This window comes from Tachyglossus aculeatus, chromosome 4 (genome assembly GCF_015852505.1).
Source record: "Tachyglossus aculeatus isolate mTacAcu1 chromosome 4, mTacAcu1.pri, whole genome shotgun sequence".
Taxonomy (NCBI): domain Eukaryota; kingdom Metazoa; phylum Chordata; class Mammalia; order Monotremata; family Tachyglossidae; genus Tachyglossus; species Tachyglossus aculeatus.
Genome location: NC_052069.1, coordinates 105,976,522 through 105,996,678, shown reverse-complemented (window position 1 = coordinate 105,996,678; position 20,157 = coordinate 105,976,522). Strand labels below are relative to the sequence as shown.

Genomic DNA, 20,157 nt, shown 5'->3' with positions numbered 1-20,157 from the left:
GTCTAAATCATCCACAAGTTACTGCCAAACATTTTTTTTTAAAAAGTCTAATCTAAAAACCAGAAAATTGAAAAAAAGTTACTGAATCAAAATATAATTCTGCAGCTCATTAAGAGCAAAGAACTATCAAAGCAAAGTATGATAGTGTATGATATACATTAGAATGACTATAAAAATTACAAAACTCTAAGATCACAAAAACTCAACAGGGATGTAATTCAAAATCATTAGTTTAATCTTATTACGAAGTATAGAGAACATAATTTTTCCACAGTCTCTATAACCAAAAAATATTTACATCCAGTTGTTTCAAAGTAGATTTAAAAGTAATCTAATGCCCAAGACTGAAGAAAATTCAGAATGTAATTAGATTCCCTTTGAAATTAAACCAGACTCTGCCAGTGGATACATGAATTAAAAAAAAATTCCACATTGTTACAACATTTTCCAGTCTTTGTGGCTATGCTCCTATTTGTTATAATCTTGTTTTGGCAAGACTACATGGGTATGGTAAGAACGTGAAAATTCCTTCGTTCAAATAAAAGACCAAATCTTTTTCTCTGAAAAGTAAAAAAAAACAAACTTCCAAATTGTATCAAAGTGCTTACAACCCATTCTGCAAGGTATTTCAGGACTGTTTCACAACAAACGCTTAGCAAACAAGCTGCCATATATACCATGATACTCAAAAAACGTGCAGGCGTACCCAAAAGTTATTTCCTGTCTCAGATGCTTGAACTAAAAGTGAATAAATTCATGACTCTGAAAGCTACTTCAATCATTGTTGGTTCATGTAAATGGGTATAGAGACATTACTCTGCCCCTTCTACAGCTGTAGTGGAAACTGGCTTGACATAATATGGCCCCTCACTCAGGTAAGACCTGAGCTTTAAATAGTATTGATTCCCAAAGATTTCTGCAGTTGTTTTGGAATTTGCAAGTGCTTTCACCAGTTCGTATTTGGCATCCTTTGAAGGTTTATCATGCTCTACAGATCGATCCACAACATACTCCACAAATCCCGGGCTGCTGAACATCAGCTTCTGAGCCCAGGGCTGGTTTGCAATGGCCTAAACAGTGACAATGAAAAACAGCAATTACTTATGAACAACGAAACTCCTATACGTTACAGGGGTAAGCAACAGCAAGGGAATAAAAGAACAAACTGAAATCCTTCCAATCATATCAGTAAGAGAAAAGCAAGTCCTAGAACAGAACCAGTCATCCAATTTAACTGCTTCTAGACTTGCAAAACTTTAGAATGGAGGAAGAGAGGAAAAATAAACAGTCTGTTTATAACTCCCAAGAAAATAATAATAATCATAGTATTTAAGTGCTTACTATGTGCCAAGGACTGTACTTTGCAAAACTTTATTTTTCCTCTCCTCCATCATTCTAAAGTTTTGCAAAGTACACTCCTTGGCATATAGTAAGCACTTAATTACCACAATTATTATTATTTTCTTGGGAGTTATAACAGACTGGGTGTTTATTTTTCCTCTCCTCCACCATTCTAAACACTCAAGTCTGTTATAACTCCCAAGAAAATAATAATAATAATTGCGGTATTTAAGTGTTTACGATGTGCCAAGGACTGTACTAAGTGCTGAGATAAATTCATGACAATCAGGTCCCACATGGGGTTCACAGTCTAAGTAAGAGGGAGAACAGGTACTGGATTCCCATTTTACAGATGAGGGAACTGAGGCACAGAGAAGAGACTTATTCAGGGTCACTCAACAAGCAATCAGCAGAGCTGGAATTAGAACCCAAGTCCTTTGACACCCAGCCCCATGCTCTTGCCACTAGGCCAAGCTGCTTCACCAGATTTGTTTTTGAGGTCAAATACAGTGAAGATCACTTTGGTTGTAGCTCCTATTACCTCAACTACACAGTCTCCAAAATTATCTGTTCAAATTGATTCCAGTACCAAATGAATAATATGACAGGAAATTATACTCAGAACCGTTGGCTTCTTCAGAAGAAGGAAACTTACAGTGAATACTTTTAAAGCTGCACAGTGCAGTTCAGGAAAGGGCTGGGTGCTGATGCCCCTGAAGAGTTCCAGTGGCTCCCGGGTTAAGGATGAGAACCAGGATTCAGTCATCCTTAGGAGATCTTCTGTCTGTTGGTCTGGCTATGGGAAAGTAAAAGGCAAGAAAGAAAAAAACAGTGATGCAGTATTTCAATGATTTAATAAAATATGTAATATCACAAGCATGCATTTCTGCTCTTGAAATTAAACTAGCCAGGATGAGTAAAAAAGAGGGATCAATCACTTGTATTTACTGAGTGCATGGTGGAGCAGAAAATAGCTAAAAGACATGATCCCTGCTTTCAAAGAGTTCACAGTCTAGCAGGAGAGACAGATCCATGATCATTTAGGTACAAAAGTTGAAATAAATATGTAGATAAGGGGTAACTCACAGGGAATGAAAGTTGCCTTGTACAGAGCCCAATGGACGAGTGTATCATGACTTAGCGCACAGGAGGATCAAGGTGGTAGTTGGGAGGATATGACTGAGAGAGAAGAGAAGTGAATCGGGGAAGACCTCCTAAAGGAATTGTCATTTCAGAAGGCCTCTGAGGAGGGAAAGAGCTTTAGTCTGGTAGATTCAAACCAGAATGGTGGCCAGGATGGTAGAGAAGAAGGGGCAGATCTGAGAAACGTTGTGGAGAAAAAAAGATCAACAGGAGGATTTAGCAACAAACAATATGAGAGTTGAGGGGGAGGAGTCAAGGTTTTGGGATTCAGAGAATGGAAGGAAGATGGGAAAGTTAAAGGAATCTAGATATCAAGAATAACCTAAAGAATCAAGATCCAACATAAAACATCCACTTAAAACATTCCAGTCTACTTACTGGTAAATGAAAGAGGGAAGAAACTGCATCTAAACAGCGAATTTTTAGTTCAGTTGGGGCATTCTTCGCCTGGTGGCCTATTCTCGTTAGCAGGTGCTCAAATCGACTTCCTAGGGGGGCAAACTCAGATCATATTAATCAATGCACTCTTATTACCCAAAAGGATTTCCTCCACAATAGTTTTGAAATTAATCAATATACTCTTATTGCCCCAAGGATTTTCTTCCAAAGCAGTTTGGAAAACAACTCCCACTGAGCAAATATTTCCGCAAGGTGATCCCTACCTCCAGACTCCTTAAACTGGCCGGCTGGGGCTTGCAGCATGGGAGAGAAGCTACCCACTTCTTTCACACCACCCAGACTCCCCTCAGTCCCTGCTCCAGCCTTGGAAGGATTCAAACACCGGCAGCATGAGTTCTCAAATTTTAGAACATTGGGAAGCTCCTGAAGGTGGCTGTGACTTCTTTGACTGATGAACTGGGCTGTGAGAAGCCTAAAACCCAGCCCCTCTAGACACAAATGCTCACTGCTCCTGTTATATTTATCACCATCATCCTTGTCTTGTCAATTTTTGTTTTCATGCTAAGCCACTCCCTCCTCTTACTCTTAGATTGTCAGCCCTTTAAGAGCCAGTGACTGTGTCTCTATCTCATCTGTGTGCTTCTTTCGCAGGGCTTAGCACAGTAGGGATTTATACTACTCCATAAGGCTGCAAAAAAAAGATCTCCATGTTAAGAATCATCACATTTAAGGTTGAGTTCAGTTCACTGAATGAACCAATTACTGCCCAAATTAGCAGTAACTGCTGCAATTTGGAAGAACTAGTCTGAGAATAATCTAAATTTTACTATCCCTCAGGAATAAATCTCTCCTTTAGAAATCAAAGACCAATCTTACAAACCTGTTTTCTGTAAGACCTGCTTCCCTTCCACATTCGAGCCCAGTATTCCTATGGTGTCCACGGCCACACCTATCATGGTGGGGTCCTGGCCTTCTGCCATTTCAAAGACTTTTTCTAAAAAAACAGGGTATCTCTCACATATCTGTTGAGGACTATCCACAATAGCCAGATTTCCAAAAAACTTCACGAAACCTGCAAAAGGCAATACAGATACAATTTAAATGAGGTCGCAAAATAGCATTATTTCCTGCCTCAATCCAAAACTTCAGTAAATAGTATATTTTAAATTCTATCTTTCAGTGATACTTTCACAAAAATTTCCTCCAAATGAATCTGAAGATAACCGCCTACCAGACAGAATTACAACGAAAGCTGGTGTCTGAAACCCCATGAAACACTGACATTACAATTTCTGGTTAATGTACTTTGGTCCCTCCCTTCTGGTAAGTGCTGCTCCAATTTTTTTCCTCCCAAACAAAACAACTCCTATCCTTCAAAGCAACCGACTCAATAACAGCCTCTATCATATACACCAGACAAAAGGTTTTACATTACCTGGCAAATAGAAACTGGAAAAAGGATCCGAATCGGCACCAACAATGATGTTAGAAATCTTATCTATGATTCCTTCTTGGGCAAGGTATTGTCGCCCATGAGGAGCGTGTGCCAGGGAAGTTATCATTTCTATACAGGTAGCTCTGCAACACAGAGACAATGGAAAGGACCTCATTTCAGTTTACTTGTAAGGCACAAAATCGGGCTTAGTGTCGGAGGTCAAGGAAAATGTCAAAATGAGTCAATTAAACCGAATGAAATATCCCACGCAACAATGGGTTAGTTCAGCATTTGATTTTAATAAATGACATTTAAAGAAGAGGCCCAAAGACAGATTTTATTAGCTAAAGCCTTTTGGGGGTAACTTCTCAATAGTATCAGACCATTAGACTGTAACAGAGCAATCTCGGGTTAGTGTTAGACCATGTCATAAACATTTCCATGTAGGTATCTATTAAGAAAAGTTTCTCTGGTCTTAAAAACATTTATCTGTACTACTTTAAAAACTTTTTTTTAACATTTGCTTGTCAACACACCTGACTAGCACATCTTCTCCAGTCAGTTCTCTGATGAGTTGTGTAACTAATCCAGTGTTAGTGCAGTAGTTCAAAGACTCTGCTGACACAGAAGAAATCTTTACTATTAGCTAAAAGGACAAAAAAAAGAATGATATAAAAGTTGCCCACTTAACGGGTTACGTGGGCTTTCACTTCAATGTACACACCAGAAAAAAAAAATTAATTAACCTCAAGTCCCTTTGTTTATGAAAAACAAAACCTAATCCTTTACTCACCTTCCCTCTTAAAACGCTATCAATCAATCATATTTACTGAGCACATACTGTGTGCAGAACCCGGAACTAAGAGCTTGGGAAAGTACAGTACAACAACGTTGACAGACACAACCCTTGTCCAGAAGGAGTTTTACAGTCAATGGGGGAGATAGACATTAAAATCGATTAGGGATAGGGGAAATGGTACAGTGTAAGAATATTTCCAGAAGTACCCTGAGGATGGGATGGGTATCAAAGTGCTGAAAGGATACACGGCTAAATGCATAGTTGATGCACAGGAGAGGGAGAATAGCGGAAATAAAGGGTTTAGTCTGGGAAAGCCTCTTGGAGACGTGATTTTAGGAGGGTTTTGAAGGTGGGAAGAGCAGTGGACTGTCGGAGAGAAAAGGGGAGGGAGTCCCAGGCCTGAAGGAGAAAGTAGGCTAGGGGTCAGCGGCAGGATAGACAAGATTGAGGTACGGAGTGTAAATTGGTGTTAGGGGAGTGGGAAACTGTGGGTTCAGTTGTAGTAGGGGGATCAGTGAGGTTAGGTATGAGGGAGAAAGCTAAATGAGTGCCTTAAAGCATTTACAACACAGTAAAATCCACTAACATGTTTCTCTATATGTGCCATGTTTGGAAAAAAAAATTTACACTGCATTTTCAAACTAAAGTACAAACAGCAAAATAGTGAAAATAATATATAATGTCATGACTTTATTTAAAAAGTTATACCGAACATGGGCACTATCCAACTCCAAGAGGCAAATTTGGCCCAAGAAGCCAATATATCCTTGGGAACTATTATCATGCATCCATCTCAATACATTAAAACTTGGCAAGACGTACAAAGAGGTTCTCAAGCCAAATGAACACTCTTTTGTGCTTTCCGCTCTTTCCTAAACAATGTTAGCTTTAAAATGAAAGAAACACGTCATAAAAATTGCCTTTCCTTTTTCATTTCTAGTCCTAAATGTTGCATCTTGATTTAAGCGCAACAGTACCTTTATACGAAATTGTAAAATTCAGCTCAGATTTCACTATTTTCTCATGGTATACAATTCTTCCGCTAGCCAGAGCTCTCTACATTTTCAATTCCAGGCAACAGAACACAAAGAATTACTCTGGTCTTACCTCATAAACTCTGTATCGTACAATGTCACTTGTTTTCATAACATTCTTTAAATCATCTAAGAGGTTGCTTTCAAATAAACACTCCATTCCAGCTTGGGTCAAGGATATTCTTGACAGGGATTTAATGACCTACAGCGAAGGAAAATATTTTATCAGTTTCACCACACAGTGCCCTAAATAAGTCGGTTTTTAGCAATCGAGACCAAACCACCAACACTTCATATGGTGGTTTTATCAACTCCTAAATACAGTTAACATGGAGCCAAGGTCCTAGGCTGATACCCCTTCCAGAATAAACAGACCGAGTCTACTAGGCCCCTCAGATAACAGAGATCATCAGCCATCACTGACACAAGCCAAAATTATTTTCAAATCAATCTGCTTCACACCGTCCTCAATGTTATTATTGAGGGCTGACTATTTATAGGGCACTGTACCAAGAGCTTGGGAGAATACAATACTACAGAAGTGGTACTTTCCCTGCCCAAAAAGACCTGAGAAGCAGTTTTGCCTACTGGAAAGCATACAAACCTGGGAGTCAGGACCTGGCTTCTAATCCCACCTCTGCCACTTGTCTGCTGTCTGACCCTGGGCAAGTCACTTAACTTCTCTGTGCTTCACTTTCCTCTTCTGTAAAATGGGAATTAAGACTGTGAGCCCCATATGGGACATGGACTGCCCAATCCTATTATATCTACTTGTGCGCTTAGTACGGTGACTGGGATATAATAAGCACTTAAATACCATAAAACCCCAAACAAACAAAAAAACCTACCTAAACAATATACCTTAAGTTGAAGCAGAAACACAGGGGCCAGAGAGGCCTACCGGAAAAATACACAGGCCTGGAATTTAGGAGATCTGGGTTCTAATTTTGGCTCTCTATCACTTGCCTGTTGTATGATACTGGGCAAATTACTTAATTTCCCTTACTTCAGTTTCCTCATCTGTAAAAATGGGGATATGACACCTACTCTTCTTCCCACTTAAGCTGTGAGCCCTCCCCCATCAACCTCATTAAGGGGAATCTATCCCAGCACTCAGAACACAGTAAGTGCTTAAAAAACAGTATTAATTATTAGTGGAAAAACATTTCATCCATGGCTTAAGACATTCACTATCATCTCCAAACGTTCAAAGTTCTGACTGATGAAGTGACTGACATCAGAAGTACTTACCGCTTTAGCCACAGCTAATTTCTCATCACCAATGCAATAAATGACTTGTTTCAATAGTTCAGGATTATTGAGAATCTCAGAAACAGCATCAGAATTTTCAACGATTCTTTCAACCTGAAAATCCAATTCAGAACATCAGAAATGTAGCAGTCTGATAAGTGACAAATGAAACTAATTGTGTCGTCAGTAAATCGTATTTATTGAGCGCTTACTATGTGCAGAAGACCGTACTAAGTGCTTGGGAGAGTACACTGTAATAATATAACAGACACATTCCCTGCCCTCACTGAGCTTACAGTCCAGAGGGGGAGACAGACATTAGTGTAAATAAATAAAATTGCAGATGTGTATATAAGTGCTGTGGGGCTAGGAGTGGGGGAAGAATAAGGGGAGCAAGTCAGGGCAGTGCGCAGATGGGAGTGAGAGGAGAGGAAGCCTTGGGCTTTAAATATAAAACACTGCACTAAGTACTACACAGCATAAAATAGAATGTAAAATGTCTGCCCACCAGAAGGCTAAAATTCCTATTACACTGGAATTATAGATCACTACAGAACTCTCCAAAGAACTCAATTCCTTTCTTTAAATGATATTTAAGTGCTTACTATGTGTCACGGCCTGTCCAAAGCACTAGGGTACATAATTTTATCTGGATGGACAAAAGCCCTGTCCCACATGGGACTCACTGTCTAAAAACTCCCCTATACCTCATAGTACTCTTCCTTTGCTCTTGTGTGGAAAACCAGACTCCAGACCGACCTCATTCTCTCAACTTCATCCTCCCCTGCTTTAATAATAATGATTATGGTACTTGTTAAGCATTTACTATGTGTCAAGCACTGTTCTAAGCATTGGGGGGGATACAAGTTAATCAGGTTGGACACCGTTCCTGTTACAGATGAGGTAACTGAGGCCCATAGAAGTTAAGTTCGTTCATTCATTCATTCAATCGTATTTATTGAGCGCTTACTGTGTGCAGAGCACTGTACTAAGTGCTTGGAAAGAACAAGTTGGCAACATATAGAGGCAGTCCCTACCCAACAGTGGGCTCACAGTCTAGAAGGGGGAGACGGACAACAAAACAAAACATATTACCAAAATAAAATAAATAGAATAGTAAATATGTACAAGCAAAATAGAGTAATAAATATGTACCAACATATATACAGGTGCTGTGTGGAGGGGAAGGAGGTGGGGGGGGGGGGGATGGGGAGGGGGAAGAGGGGGAGAGGAAGGAGGGGGCTCAGTCTGGGAAGGCCTCCTGGAGGAGGTGAGCTCTCAGTAGGGCTTTGAAGGGAGGAAGAAAGCTATCTTGGCAGATGGGCAGAGGGAGGGCATTCCAGGCCAGGGGGAGGACGTTGGCCGGGGGCTGAAGGCGGGACAGGTGAGAACGAGGCACAGTGAGGAGATTAGCGGCAGAGGAGCAGAGGGTGCGGGGTGGGCTGCAGAAGGAGAGAAGGGAGGTGAGGTAGGAGGGGGCGAGGTGATGGAGAGCCTTGAAGCTGAGAGTCAGGAGTTTTTGCCTGATGCATAGGTTGATTGGTAGCCACTGGAGATTTTTGAGGGGAGTAACAAGCCCAGAGTGTTTCTGCACAAAGATGATCCGGGCAGCAGCATGAAGTACAGATTGAAGTGGGGAGAGACAGGAGGATGGGAGATCAGAGAGAAGGCTGATGCAGTAATCCAGTCGGGATAGGATGAGAGATTGAACCAGCAGGGTAGCGGTTTGGATGGAGAGAAAAGGGCAGATCTTGGCAATGTTGCGGAGGTGAGACCGGCAGGTTTTGGTTGGATGTGAGGGCTGAATGAGAGGAGCAAAGTCGAGGATGACACCAAGATTGCGGGCTTGTGAGATGGGAAGGATGGTAGTACCGTCAACAGTGATGGGAAAGTCAGGGAGAGGGAGGGTTTGGGAGGGAAGATAAGGAGTTCAGTCTTGGACATACTGAGTTTTAGATGGCGGGCAGACATCCAGATGGAGATGTCTTGAAGGCAGGAGGAGACACGAGCCTGAAGGGAGGGAGAGAGAGCAGGGGCAGAGATGTAGATTTGGGTGTCATCAGCTTAGAGATGATAGTTGAAATTAAGTGACTTGCCCAAGGTCTCACAGCAGACATGTGGTGGTGCTGGGATTAGAACCTAGGTCCTTCTGACTCCCAGTCTGTGCTCTATCCACTAAGCCATGCTGCTTCTCCCACCTCTGCCCTATGTTACATATATATGCCCTATGTACTTTTCCAACCCTACTGCCTCACACACCCAATGCCACCGACAGCTGTTTCAGCCGTTCAACTCCTTCCTCAAACCCGTCACACACCACCCCTCCGAAAACTCGCCCTATTGGTTCTGCCATATACTTTGTCGAGAAAATTGAAACCATTAGGCATTATCTCCCTAAAATCTCTCCAGTTCCTTTCCAGTCTCTTCTACCTCCATCTCTCATTCAACCCACACAGTCAATCTGTCACCAAATCCTGCTACTTCTAACTTCACAACATCTCTAGAATCCACCCCATCACCTCCATCCAAACTGCTACCACACAGATCCAAGTGCTGATCATACCCCGCCTTGACTACTGCATCAGCCTCCTTGATTATCTCCCTGCCTCTCGCATCTTCAGTCTACACTTCACTCTGCTGACAGGATCATTTTTCTGAAAAACTGTTTAATCCCTATCTCCCCACTCTTCAAAAATCTCCAATGACTACCCATTCACCTCCACAATGAACAGAAATTCCTTACCATTGACCTTAAGGCACTCAATCAGCTCTCTCCCTCCTAACCCAACCCAATACACATACTTTGTTCCTCTAACATCAACCTACTCTCTGGACCTCCATCTTGCCTATCCCATTGACAGCACCCTAGCTCACATCCCCACCTCTGGCAGGGAACTTCCTCCCCTTTCATATCTGATAGTCCACCACTCTCCCCACCTTCAAAACCCTCCTAAAAATCATATCCCCTCCGAGAAACTCTGACTAATCCCTCATTTTCCCTACCTGCCCTCCCCTCTGAGCCACCTATTCACCTGGGCTGCGTACTGCTTACACACTTTGATACTTACTCCAGCCCCATAACACTTAATATACAAATCCTTATTCTCTATTACTGTTAATGTCTTTCTCCCCCTGTACGTTGTAAGGTCCTTGTGGTTAGGGATTGTGTCTACCAACTCTACTGGACTGCGTCTACCAACTCTACTGGATTGTGTTTTCTCAAGCGCTTAAGGACTCTGCATCCAATAAGCACTCATAAATAATAAATAACATTGACTGAGTTACTGATTACTATGAAATGAAAAGACACCACATAACTACGAATCAATTTATTCCCTGCACGGTCACTCTCCTCAATCACCTCAAAAGAAGAGATATGGAAAGCGTGGAAGAATAAAGTTGGAATCAGTTCCATACCTGGCTCAACGTGAGAATCTTAACGGAATCATCTGGATGGGAAAGTCCTCTATGAAGTTCTTCCCTGAGGTTTCGGGCTATATGCAGCGGCTCCATGGCTTGAAGACACCGCTCCAAAATGGACACACACAAAGCAGTCTGTTCCCTGGAAAAACCGAGAAGCAATAAATTGAAAGAGATACAGGAGGGGGGCACTTAAGTGGTACAGTGGTTATCTAAGTGTGTTGGAAAAGACAGCTATAGACATTTTACAGAGCACGCCGCTTTTATTTTTGACTGCATAATTTTCCCTAGACCAAATGTCAACTACAGGAGAAACCAGGAGAGGCTTCAGACTGCATAAAATCTAGTCTAGAGGCACTTTGGACACTTGTTGCACTTTCTGGACTTAAAATGAATGACAACTTTCCCTCTAAGCCAGAAAGGACATATGGACAGACAGACAGACAGGCAGAGAGACTCCCTCTCTCCCCCACACCCCACAAGGTCCTTTAATACACCCAGTCATCAGTAATCAGGTATGCATTACTTTATGGGCTTCATCAAATGATGAAACTGATGGCATGGAAGAGGTGAAAGAGCTGGGGAGCGCCAAGGGAGGGTGGTTTGGGGAGCACGGGTGGGCGAGAAGAAACGCATACGGGAGGGTGAGAGCCACCAGGACCTGAGGGCCAGACTTTTCTCCTCTTTCCCCTCAACCCTCCCCTCCATCTCACCTCTCTGAAACTACCTGGCTGGCTCTCCTCCCACCCACCTGTCGTTTGTCAGAGGGAGCAAAAGTACAGTTGACTGTGGTAGTCTTGTACTGTACACTGTAAGCATGATACAGGCAGGGAAACGATACAGGCAGGGAACATATTGCTAATTCTGTTGCACTGTACTCTCCCAAGCGCTTAGTATAGGGCTCTGCACATAGTAAGCACTCCATAATGCCACTGATTGATGGCTAAGAAAACCTGACATATCAAAGGACTGATAAGCAACCCAGCATCCTTGCTACCTTGCTACAGCGGAGTCTACATGCACAAGGACGGCCAGATTGCTTCTTGAGTACACCCGGGTAGGTCATTTAACTGCCCAAAGCCCTCTCAATCCCCCAAATACAAGTGATGAATTCTAGCCCCACCCCTGCTGCATAGGCACTTAATACTGGTTTGGAATGCCCTCCCTCCTCAAATTCGCCAAACAATCGCTCTCCCCCGCCTCAAAAGCCCTGTCTATAATAACTATAATGATGGCATTTATTAAGCGCTTACTATGCACAAAGCACTGTTCTAAGCGCTGGGGAGGTTACAAGGTGATCGGGTTGTCCCACGGGGGGCTCACAGTTTTAATCCCCATTTTACAGATGAGGCAACTGAGGCACAGAGAAGTTAAGTGACTTGCCCAAAGTCTCACAGCTGACAGTTGGCGGCAGTGGGATTTGAACCCATGACCTCTAACTCCAAAGCCCGTGCTCTTTCCACTGGGCCACGCTGCTTCTCTGTCTGTCGCCAAATTGTACTTTCCATGCACTTAGTAATAATAATAATAATAATGTTGGTATCTGTTAAGCACTTACTATGTGCCAAGCACTGGGGTAGATACCAGGTAACCAGGTTATCCCACGTGGGGCTCCCAGTCTTCATCCCCATTTTACAGATGAGGGAACTGAGGCCCAGAGAAGTTAAGTGACTTGCCCACGGTCACCCAGCTGACAAGTGTATATATATCTGTACATATTTATTACACTATTTATTTTACTTGTACATATTTATTCTATTTATTTTATTTTGTTAATATGTTTTGCTTTGTTGTCTGTCTCCCCCTTCTAGACTGTGAGCCCGCTGTTGGGTAGGGACTGTCTCTATACATTGCCAACTTGTACTTCCCAAGCGCTTAGTACAGTGCTCTGCACACAGTAAGCACTCAATAAATACAATTGAATGAATATTTATCATTATTTATTTATTTTACTTGCACACATTTATTCCATTTATTTTGTTAATACGCTTTGCTGTCCGTCTCCCCCTTCTAGACTGTGAGCCCGCTGTTGGGTAGGGACCGTATCTATACGTTGCGAACTTGTACTTCCCAAGCGCCTAGTACAGTGCTCTGCACACAGTAAGCGCTCAATAAACACAACTGAATGAATATTTATCACTATTTATTTATTTTACTTGCACATATTTATTCCATTTATTTTGTTAATACGTTTTGTTGTCCGTCTCCCCCTTCTAGACCGTGAGCTCGCTGTTGGGTAGGGACCGTCTCTATACGTTGCGAACTTGTACTTCCCAAGCGCCTAGTACAGTGCTCTGCACACAGTAACTGCTCAATAAATATAATTGAATGAATATTTATCATTATTTATTTATTTTACTTGCACACATTTATTCCATTTATTTTGTTAACATGTTTTGTTGTCCGTCTCCCCCTTCTAGACTGTGAGCCCGCTGTTGGGTAGGGACCGTCTCTATACGTTGCCAACTTGTACTTCCCAAGCGCCTAGTACAGTGCTCTGCACACAGTAAGCGCTCAATAAATACAATTGAATGAATATTTATCACTATTTATTTATTTTACTTGCACACATTTATTCCACTTATTTTGTTAATATGCTTTGTTGTCCGTCTCCCCCTTCTACACTGTGAGCCCGCTGTTGGGGAGGGACTGTCTCCATATGTTGTTAACTTGTACTTCCCAAGCGCCTAGTACAGTGCTCTGCACACAGTAAGCGCTCAATAAATACAACTGAATGAATATTTATCATTATTTACTTATTTTACTTGCACATATTTATTCCATTTATTTTGTTAACATGTTTTGTTGTCCGTCTCCCCCTTCTAGACTATGAGCCCGCTGTTGGGGAGGGACTGTATCCATATGTTGTTAACTTGTACTTCCCAAGCGCCTAGTACAGTGCTCTGCACACAGTAAGCGCTCAATACAATTGAATATTTATCATTATTTATTTTACTTGCACACATTTATTCCATTTATTTTGTTAACATGTTTTGTTGTCCGTCTCCCCCTTCTAGACTGTGGGCCCGCTGTTGGGTAGGGACGGTCTCCATATGTTGCTAACTTGTACTTCCCAAGCGCCTAATACAGTGCTCTGCACACAGTGAGCGCTCAATACAATTGAATATTTATCATTATTTATTTTACTTGCACACATTTATTCCATTTATTTTGTTAACATGTTTTGTTGTCCGTCTCCCCCTTCTAGACTGTGGGCCCGCTGTTGGGTAGGGACCGTCTCCATATGTTGCTAACTTGTACTTCCCAAGCGCCTAATACAGTGCTCTGCACACAGTGAGCGCTCAATACAATTGAATATTTATCATTATTTATTTTACTTGCACACATTTATTCCATTTATTTTGTTAACATGTTTTGTTGTCCGTCTCCCCCTTCTAGACTGTGGGCCCGCTGTTGGGTAGGGACCGTCTCCATATGTTGCTAACTTGTACTTCCCAAGCGCCTAATACAGTGCTCTGCACACAGTGAGCGCTCAATACAATTGAATATTTATCATTATTTATTTTACTTGCACACATTTATTCCATTTATTTTGTTAATATGCTTTGTTGTCCGTCTCCCCCTTCTACACTGTGAGCCCGCTGTTGGGGAGGGACTGTCTCCATATGTTGTTAACTTGTACTTCCCAAGCGCCTAGTACAGTGCTCTGCACACAGTAAGCGCTCAATACAATTGAATATTTATCATTATTTATTTTACTTGCACATATTTATTCCATTTATTTTGTTAACATGTTTTGTTGTCCGTCTCCCCCTTCTAGACTGTGGGCCCGCTGTTGGGTAGGGACCGTCTCCATATGTTGCTAACTTGTACTTCCCAAGCGCCTAGTACAGTGCTCTGCACACAGTGAGCGCTCAATACAACTGAATATTTATCATTATTTATTTTACTTGCACACATTTATTCCATTTATTTTGTTAACATGTTTTGTTGTCCGTCTCCCCCTTCTAGACTGTGAGCCCGCTGTTGGGGAGGGACCGTCTCCATATGTTGCCAACTTGTACTTCCCAAGCGCCTAGTCCAGTGCTCTGCACACAGGAAGCGCTCAATAAATACAACTGAATGAATGAATGAATAGTAGGGGCTTAATAAATGCCATCACTATCATTACTATTGTTACTATGAAAAGGGGGCCTGGTGGCAAGGCCTCCCATGGGGTGGTCCCTAAGGGCTCCTCCCCCATCTCCGTCCCTTCATCCATTCATTCATTCAGTCGTATTTATTGAGCGCTGACTGTGTGCAGAGCACTGTGCTAAGCGCTTGGGAAGGCCAGGTTGGCCACAGATGGAGAGGGTCCCTACCCAACAGTGGGCTCACAGTCTAGAGGGCTGTGATTCACCTTCACCTGTGATTCACGTTCAGCAGCCGGAAGAGATGCCCCAGCCGGAGTTCCTCCGCCTGCTCCCTCAGCAGGTTGGTGGGCAGGGCCTGCAGGGCGGAATGGAGGGCGCGAAGCTCCTCCAGGGGCTCCTCCAGCCTCTCCACCTCCCTCAGGAGGCCCACCACCTGGCCCGCCATCTTAAAGCGGCCACCTCAGGGCGCCGCCTCAAGTCTCGCGAGATCCGGCGGCCTGCCCTCCATCTCAGAGCGGCCCCCTCAGGGCGCCGCCTCAAGTCTCGCGAGATCCGGCGGCCTGCCCTCCATCACCACCAGGCCCAAGGCCTGTCAGCGACGAGGGGCGCGGCTCCCTTCCCATTGGCTCGTTCTGTCATAAATATAAATAAAATAATAATGGCATTTATTAAGCCCTGGGGAGGTTCATTCATTCAGTCGTATTCATTCATTCATTCATTCATTCATTCAATCAATCTTATTTATTGAGCGCTTACTGTGTGCAGAGCACTGCACTAAGCGCTTGGGAAGTACAAGTTGGCAACATCAAGAGACAGAGGACATGGTTCAAATCCCGGCTCCCCCACATGTCTGCTGTGTGACCTTGGGCAAGTCACTTGTGAGCCCACTGTTGGGTAGGGACTGTCTCTATATGTTGCCAACTTGTACTTCCCAAGCGCTTAGTACAGTGCTCTGCACACAGTAAGCGCTCAATAAATACGATTGATTAACTTCTCAGAGCCTCAGTTACCTCATCTAATAGGGACTGTAAGCCCCACGTGGGACAACCTGATCACCTTGTATCCCCCCAGCGCTTAGAACAGTGCTTTGAACATAGTAAGCGCTTAAAAAATACCATCAAAGAAAAAACCATATAGAGACAGACGGTCCCTACCCAACAGCGGGCTCGCAGTCTAGAAGAGGGAGACAAGACAACGAAACAAAACATATTAACAAAATAAAATAGAATATGTACAAGTAAAATAAATAGAGTAATAAATCTGTACATACATATATACAGGTGCTGTGGGGAGGGGAAGGAGGGCGCTGGGGAGGTTACAAGGTGATCAGGTTGTCCCACCGGGGGCTCACAGTCTTAATCCCCATTTTCCAGATGAGGTCACTGAGGCCCAGAGAAGTGAAGTGACTTGCCCAAAGTCACACAGCTGACAATTGAGCGCTCACTGTGTGCAGAGCACTGTCCTAAGCGCTTGGGAGGTACAAGTTGGCAACATACTGTGAGCCCACTGTTGGGTAGGGACCGTCTCTATATGGTTGTTTTTTTTTTTTTGATGGTATTTTTTAAGCGTTTACTATGTGCAAAGCACTGTTCTAAGCGCTGGGGGGATACAAATCTCTATATGTTTTTTATGGTATTTTTAAGTGCTTACTATGTGCAAAGCACTGTTCTAAGCGCTGGGGGGATACAAGGTGATCAGATTGTCCCACGTGGGGCTCACAGTCTTAATCCCTATTATACAGATGAGGTAACTGAGGCTCTGAGAAGTTAAGTGACTTGCCCAAGGTCACACAGCAGACGTGGTGGAGCCGGGATTTGAACCATGTCCTCTGACTCCAAAGCCCGTGCTCTTTCCACTGAGCCATGCTGCTTCTCTTTATTGTTATAGTGTACTCTCAATCAATCAATCAATCGTATTTATTGAGCACTTACTGTGTGCACAGCACTGTACTAAGCGCTTGGGAAGTACAAGTTGGCAACATATAGAGACAGTCCCTACCCAACAGTGGGCTCACAGTCTAAAAGGGGGAGACAAGTGCTTAGCCCAGTGCTGTGCACACAATAAATACTCAATAAATACGACTGACTGATTGACTGACAGGAAAGCTGTTCTAGGTGGAGTCTCTGTTGGATATCTCCAACAGCTTCCAATCAATCAGTGGCATTTATTGAGTGCTTATTGCTAATAACAATGATGGTATTTGCTAAGCTCTTATTAAGTGTCAAGCACTGTTGCCAACTTGTACTTCCCAAGCGCTTAGTACAGTGCTCTGCACACAGTAAGCGCTCAGTAAATACGATTGATTGATATAGAGACGGTCCCTCCCCAACAGTAGGCTCACAGTCTAGAAGGGGGAGGTGATCAGGTTGTCCCATAGGAGGGCTCACAGTCTTCATCCCCATTTTACAGATGAGGTAACCGAGGCCCAGAGAAATTAAGTGATTTGCCCAGTCACACAGCCGATAAGTGGTGGAGTCGGGATGAGAATCCATGACCTCTGACTCCCAAGCCCGTGCTCTTTCCACTGAGCCACACTGCTTCTCTGAGCCTTACTCTGTGCAGAGCACTGTACTAAGCGCTTGGGAAGTACAGGTCTGCAACAAATAGAGACGGTCCCTACCCAACAACGGGCTCACAGTCTAGAAGGGGGAGATAGACAAAACAAAACAAGTAGACAGGTGTCACTGCCATCAGAATAAATAGAATTATAGCTATATACACATCATTAATAAAATAATGGCATTTGTTAAGCGCTTACTATGTGCACTTGCTCTTCCCAAGCGCTTAGTCCAGTGCTCTGCACACAGTAAGCGCTCCATAAGTACGAATGAGAATGAATGAATGAATGAATGAATGAATTCAATCGTATTTATTGAGCGCTTACTGTGTGCAGAGCACTGTACTAAACGCTTGGAAAGTACAATTCGGCAACAGAGACCATCCCTACCCAACAACAGGTTCACAGTCTAGAAGGGGGAGACAGACAACAAAACAAAACAAGTAGACAGGCATCAATAGCATCAAAATAAACAGAATTATAGATATGTACACATAGCTAATAAAATAAATAGAATAAATATGTACAACTATGCACTTGGAAAGTACAATTCGGCAACAGATAGAGACCATCCCTACCCAACAACAGGTTCACAGTCTAGAAGGGGGAGACAGACAACAAAACAAATAGGCATCAATAGCATCAAAATAGATAAACAGATTTATAGTTAATAAACTAAATAGAATAAAGCACTGTTCTAAGCGCTGGGAGGGATACAAGGTGACCAGGTTGTCCCACGTGGGGCTCACGGTCTTAATCCCCATTTTACAGATGAGGTAACTGAGGCACAGAGAAGTTGTGACATGCCCAAAGTCACACAGCTGACAAGAGGCAGAGTCGGGATTAGAACCCATGACCTCTGACTCCCAAGCCCATGCTCTTTCCACTAAGCCACGCTGCTTTCATTCATTCATTCAGTCATTCATTCATTCATTTATTCATTCAATCGTATTTATTTAGCACTCACTGTGTACAGAGCACTGTACTAAGCGCTGGGAAAGTACAAATCGGCAACACATAGAGACGGTCCCTACTGAACAACGGGCTCACAGTCTAGAAGGGGGAGACAGAGAACAAAACAAACCATGTAGACAAGTGTCAATTATAGCTATATACACATCATTAATAAAATAATAATAATATTTGTTAAGCACTTTGTGTGCCAGGCACTGTACTAAGCGCTGGGGTTGATACAAGCAAATCGGGTTGGACACAGTCCCATGTGGGGCTCACTGTCTCAATCCCCATTTTACAGATGAGGTAACTGAGACCCAGAGAGGTGAAGTGACTTGCCCAAAGTCACACAGCAGACAGGTGGCCAAGACGAGACTAGAACCCATGACCTTCTGACTCCCAGGCCCAATAGCTATCCACTAGGCCATGCTGCTTCTCAGCAGATAGAAGGTAGATACAAGGTAGTTGGGTTGTCCCCCCGTTGGGGCTCAGTCTTAATCCCCATTTTCCAGATGAGGAAAATGAGGCCCATCATCATCATCATCATCATCATCATCAATCGTATTTATTTACGATTGATGATTGATGAGGGCCAGAAGGGGGAAGTGACTTGCCCAAGGTCACACAGCAGACAAGTGGACCTGTATATATGTTTGTACATATTTATTACTCTATTTATTTATTTGTTTTACTTGTACATATCTATTCTATTTATTTTATTTTGTTAATATGTTTGGTTTTGTTGTCTGTCTCCCCCTTCTAGCCTGTGAGCCCACTGTTGGGTCGGGACTGTCTCTGTATGTTGCCAACTTGTAGTTCCCAAGCGCTTCGTACAGTGCTCTGCACACAGTAAGCGCTCAATAAATACGATTGATTGATTGATTGATTGGAGGAGCCGGGAGTAACAAATATGTACAAATTTACACAAGTGCTGTGGGGAGGGGCAGAGGGAGGGAGTGGGGGCGATGGGGAAGGGATGAGGAGCGGAGGAAAAGGGGGGGTTTAGTCTGGGAAGGCCTCCTGGAGGAGGTGAACTCTTAGTAGGGCTTTGAAAGGAGGAAAAGAGCCTTTCATTCATTCAATCGTATTTATTGAGCGCTTACTGTGTACAGAGCACTGTACTAGGCGCTTGGAAAATACAATTCGGAAACAGAGACATTCCCTACCCAACAACGGGCTGACAGTCTAGAAGGGGGGAGACGGACAACAAAACAAAACAAGTAGACAGGAGTCAGTACCATCAAAATAGATAAATAGAATTATAGATGTATACACAGCACTAATAAAATAGAGTAATAAATATGAGTGCTATGGGGAGGGGAAAGGGGTAGAGCAGAGGGAGGAGGAGCCTTTCTCCTTCCCACCCAATCCCACCGTAGTTTTGACGGCCCGGGTGAGAGAAAGGAGGTGGAATTTAAGATTTTCTGCAGCCAAACCTCATCTCCATAGGCGGGGCAAGTAGGCAGTGGGATGGGTGTGGGCTGTGAATAGGGGCTTGGGGATTTAAAAAAAAGAGAGAGAGAGAATCGCCTCTCTGATCCACTTTTCAGAGAGTGGAGTAGTTTGGGGAAATTCCACTGAGGAAAGCTATTTTGAAGCCTAAAAGCATAAGAAAAGTATGGACCGTTTTATAGCTCACGAAAGTTCAGGCAAGACTGCTGTAAAACAGCTGCTTCTTCCACAAATTATTATTATTATATTTGTTAAGCATTTGTTATGCATCAAGCACT

General features: G+C 43.1%; 1 protein-coding gene across 2 annotated transcripts; it reads right to left on the bottom strand.

Annotated features, from left to right (window-relative positions):
* Positions 1–212: 212 nt before the first annotated feature.
* On the bottom strand, positions 213–15,361 carry PSMD5 (proteasome 26S subunit, non-ATPase 5). 2 transcript variants are annotated; one of them, XM_038745038.1, is made up of 10 exons: positions 15,189–15,361; positions 10,820–10,964; positions 7,403–7,516; positions 6,225–6,353; positions 4,855–4,964; positions 4,319–4,461; positions 3,764–3,955; positions 2,863–2,972; positions 1,997–2,137; positions 213–1,070 (listed from the first exon to the last, which is right to left on the bottom strand). In XM_038745038.1, exons 1-10 carry the CDS (start codon positions 15,359–15,361, stop codon positions 813–815), a joined length of 1,515 nt encoding a protein of 504 aa, XP_038600966.1. In that variant the 3' UTR covers positions 213–812. The 2 variants fall into 2 exon arrangements, with proteins under 2 accessions (XP_038600966.1, XP_038600967.1); XM_038745039.1 differs by having other exon boundaries at positions 15,183–15,264.
* Between the last annotated feature and the right edge of the window lie 4,796 nt (positions 15,362–20,157).

Excerpts from the sequence above, each read along its gene's own strand:
- PSMD5 (XM_038745038.1), bottom strand. The coding sequence starts at position 15,361 with ATGGCGGGCCAGGTGGTGGGCCTCCTGAGGGAGGTGGAGAGGCTGGAG. Across the intron at positions 7,517-10,819 it reads AGATTCTCACGTTGAGCCAG|GTTGAAAGAATCGTTGAAAA; the intron begins GTATGGAACTGA and ends TTGGATTTTCAG. Across the intron at positions 4,965-6,224 it reads TACGATACAGAGTTTATGAG|CTAATAGTAAAGATTTCTTC; the intron begins GTAAGACCAGAG and ends TTGTCCTTTTAG.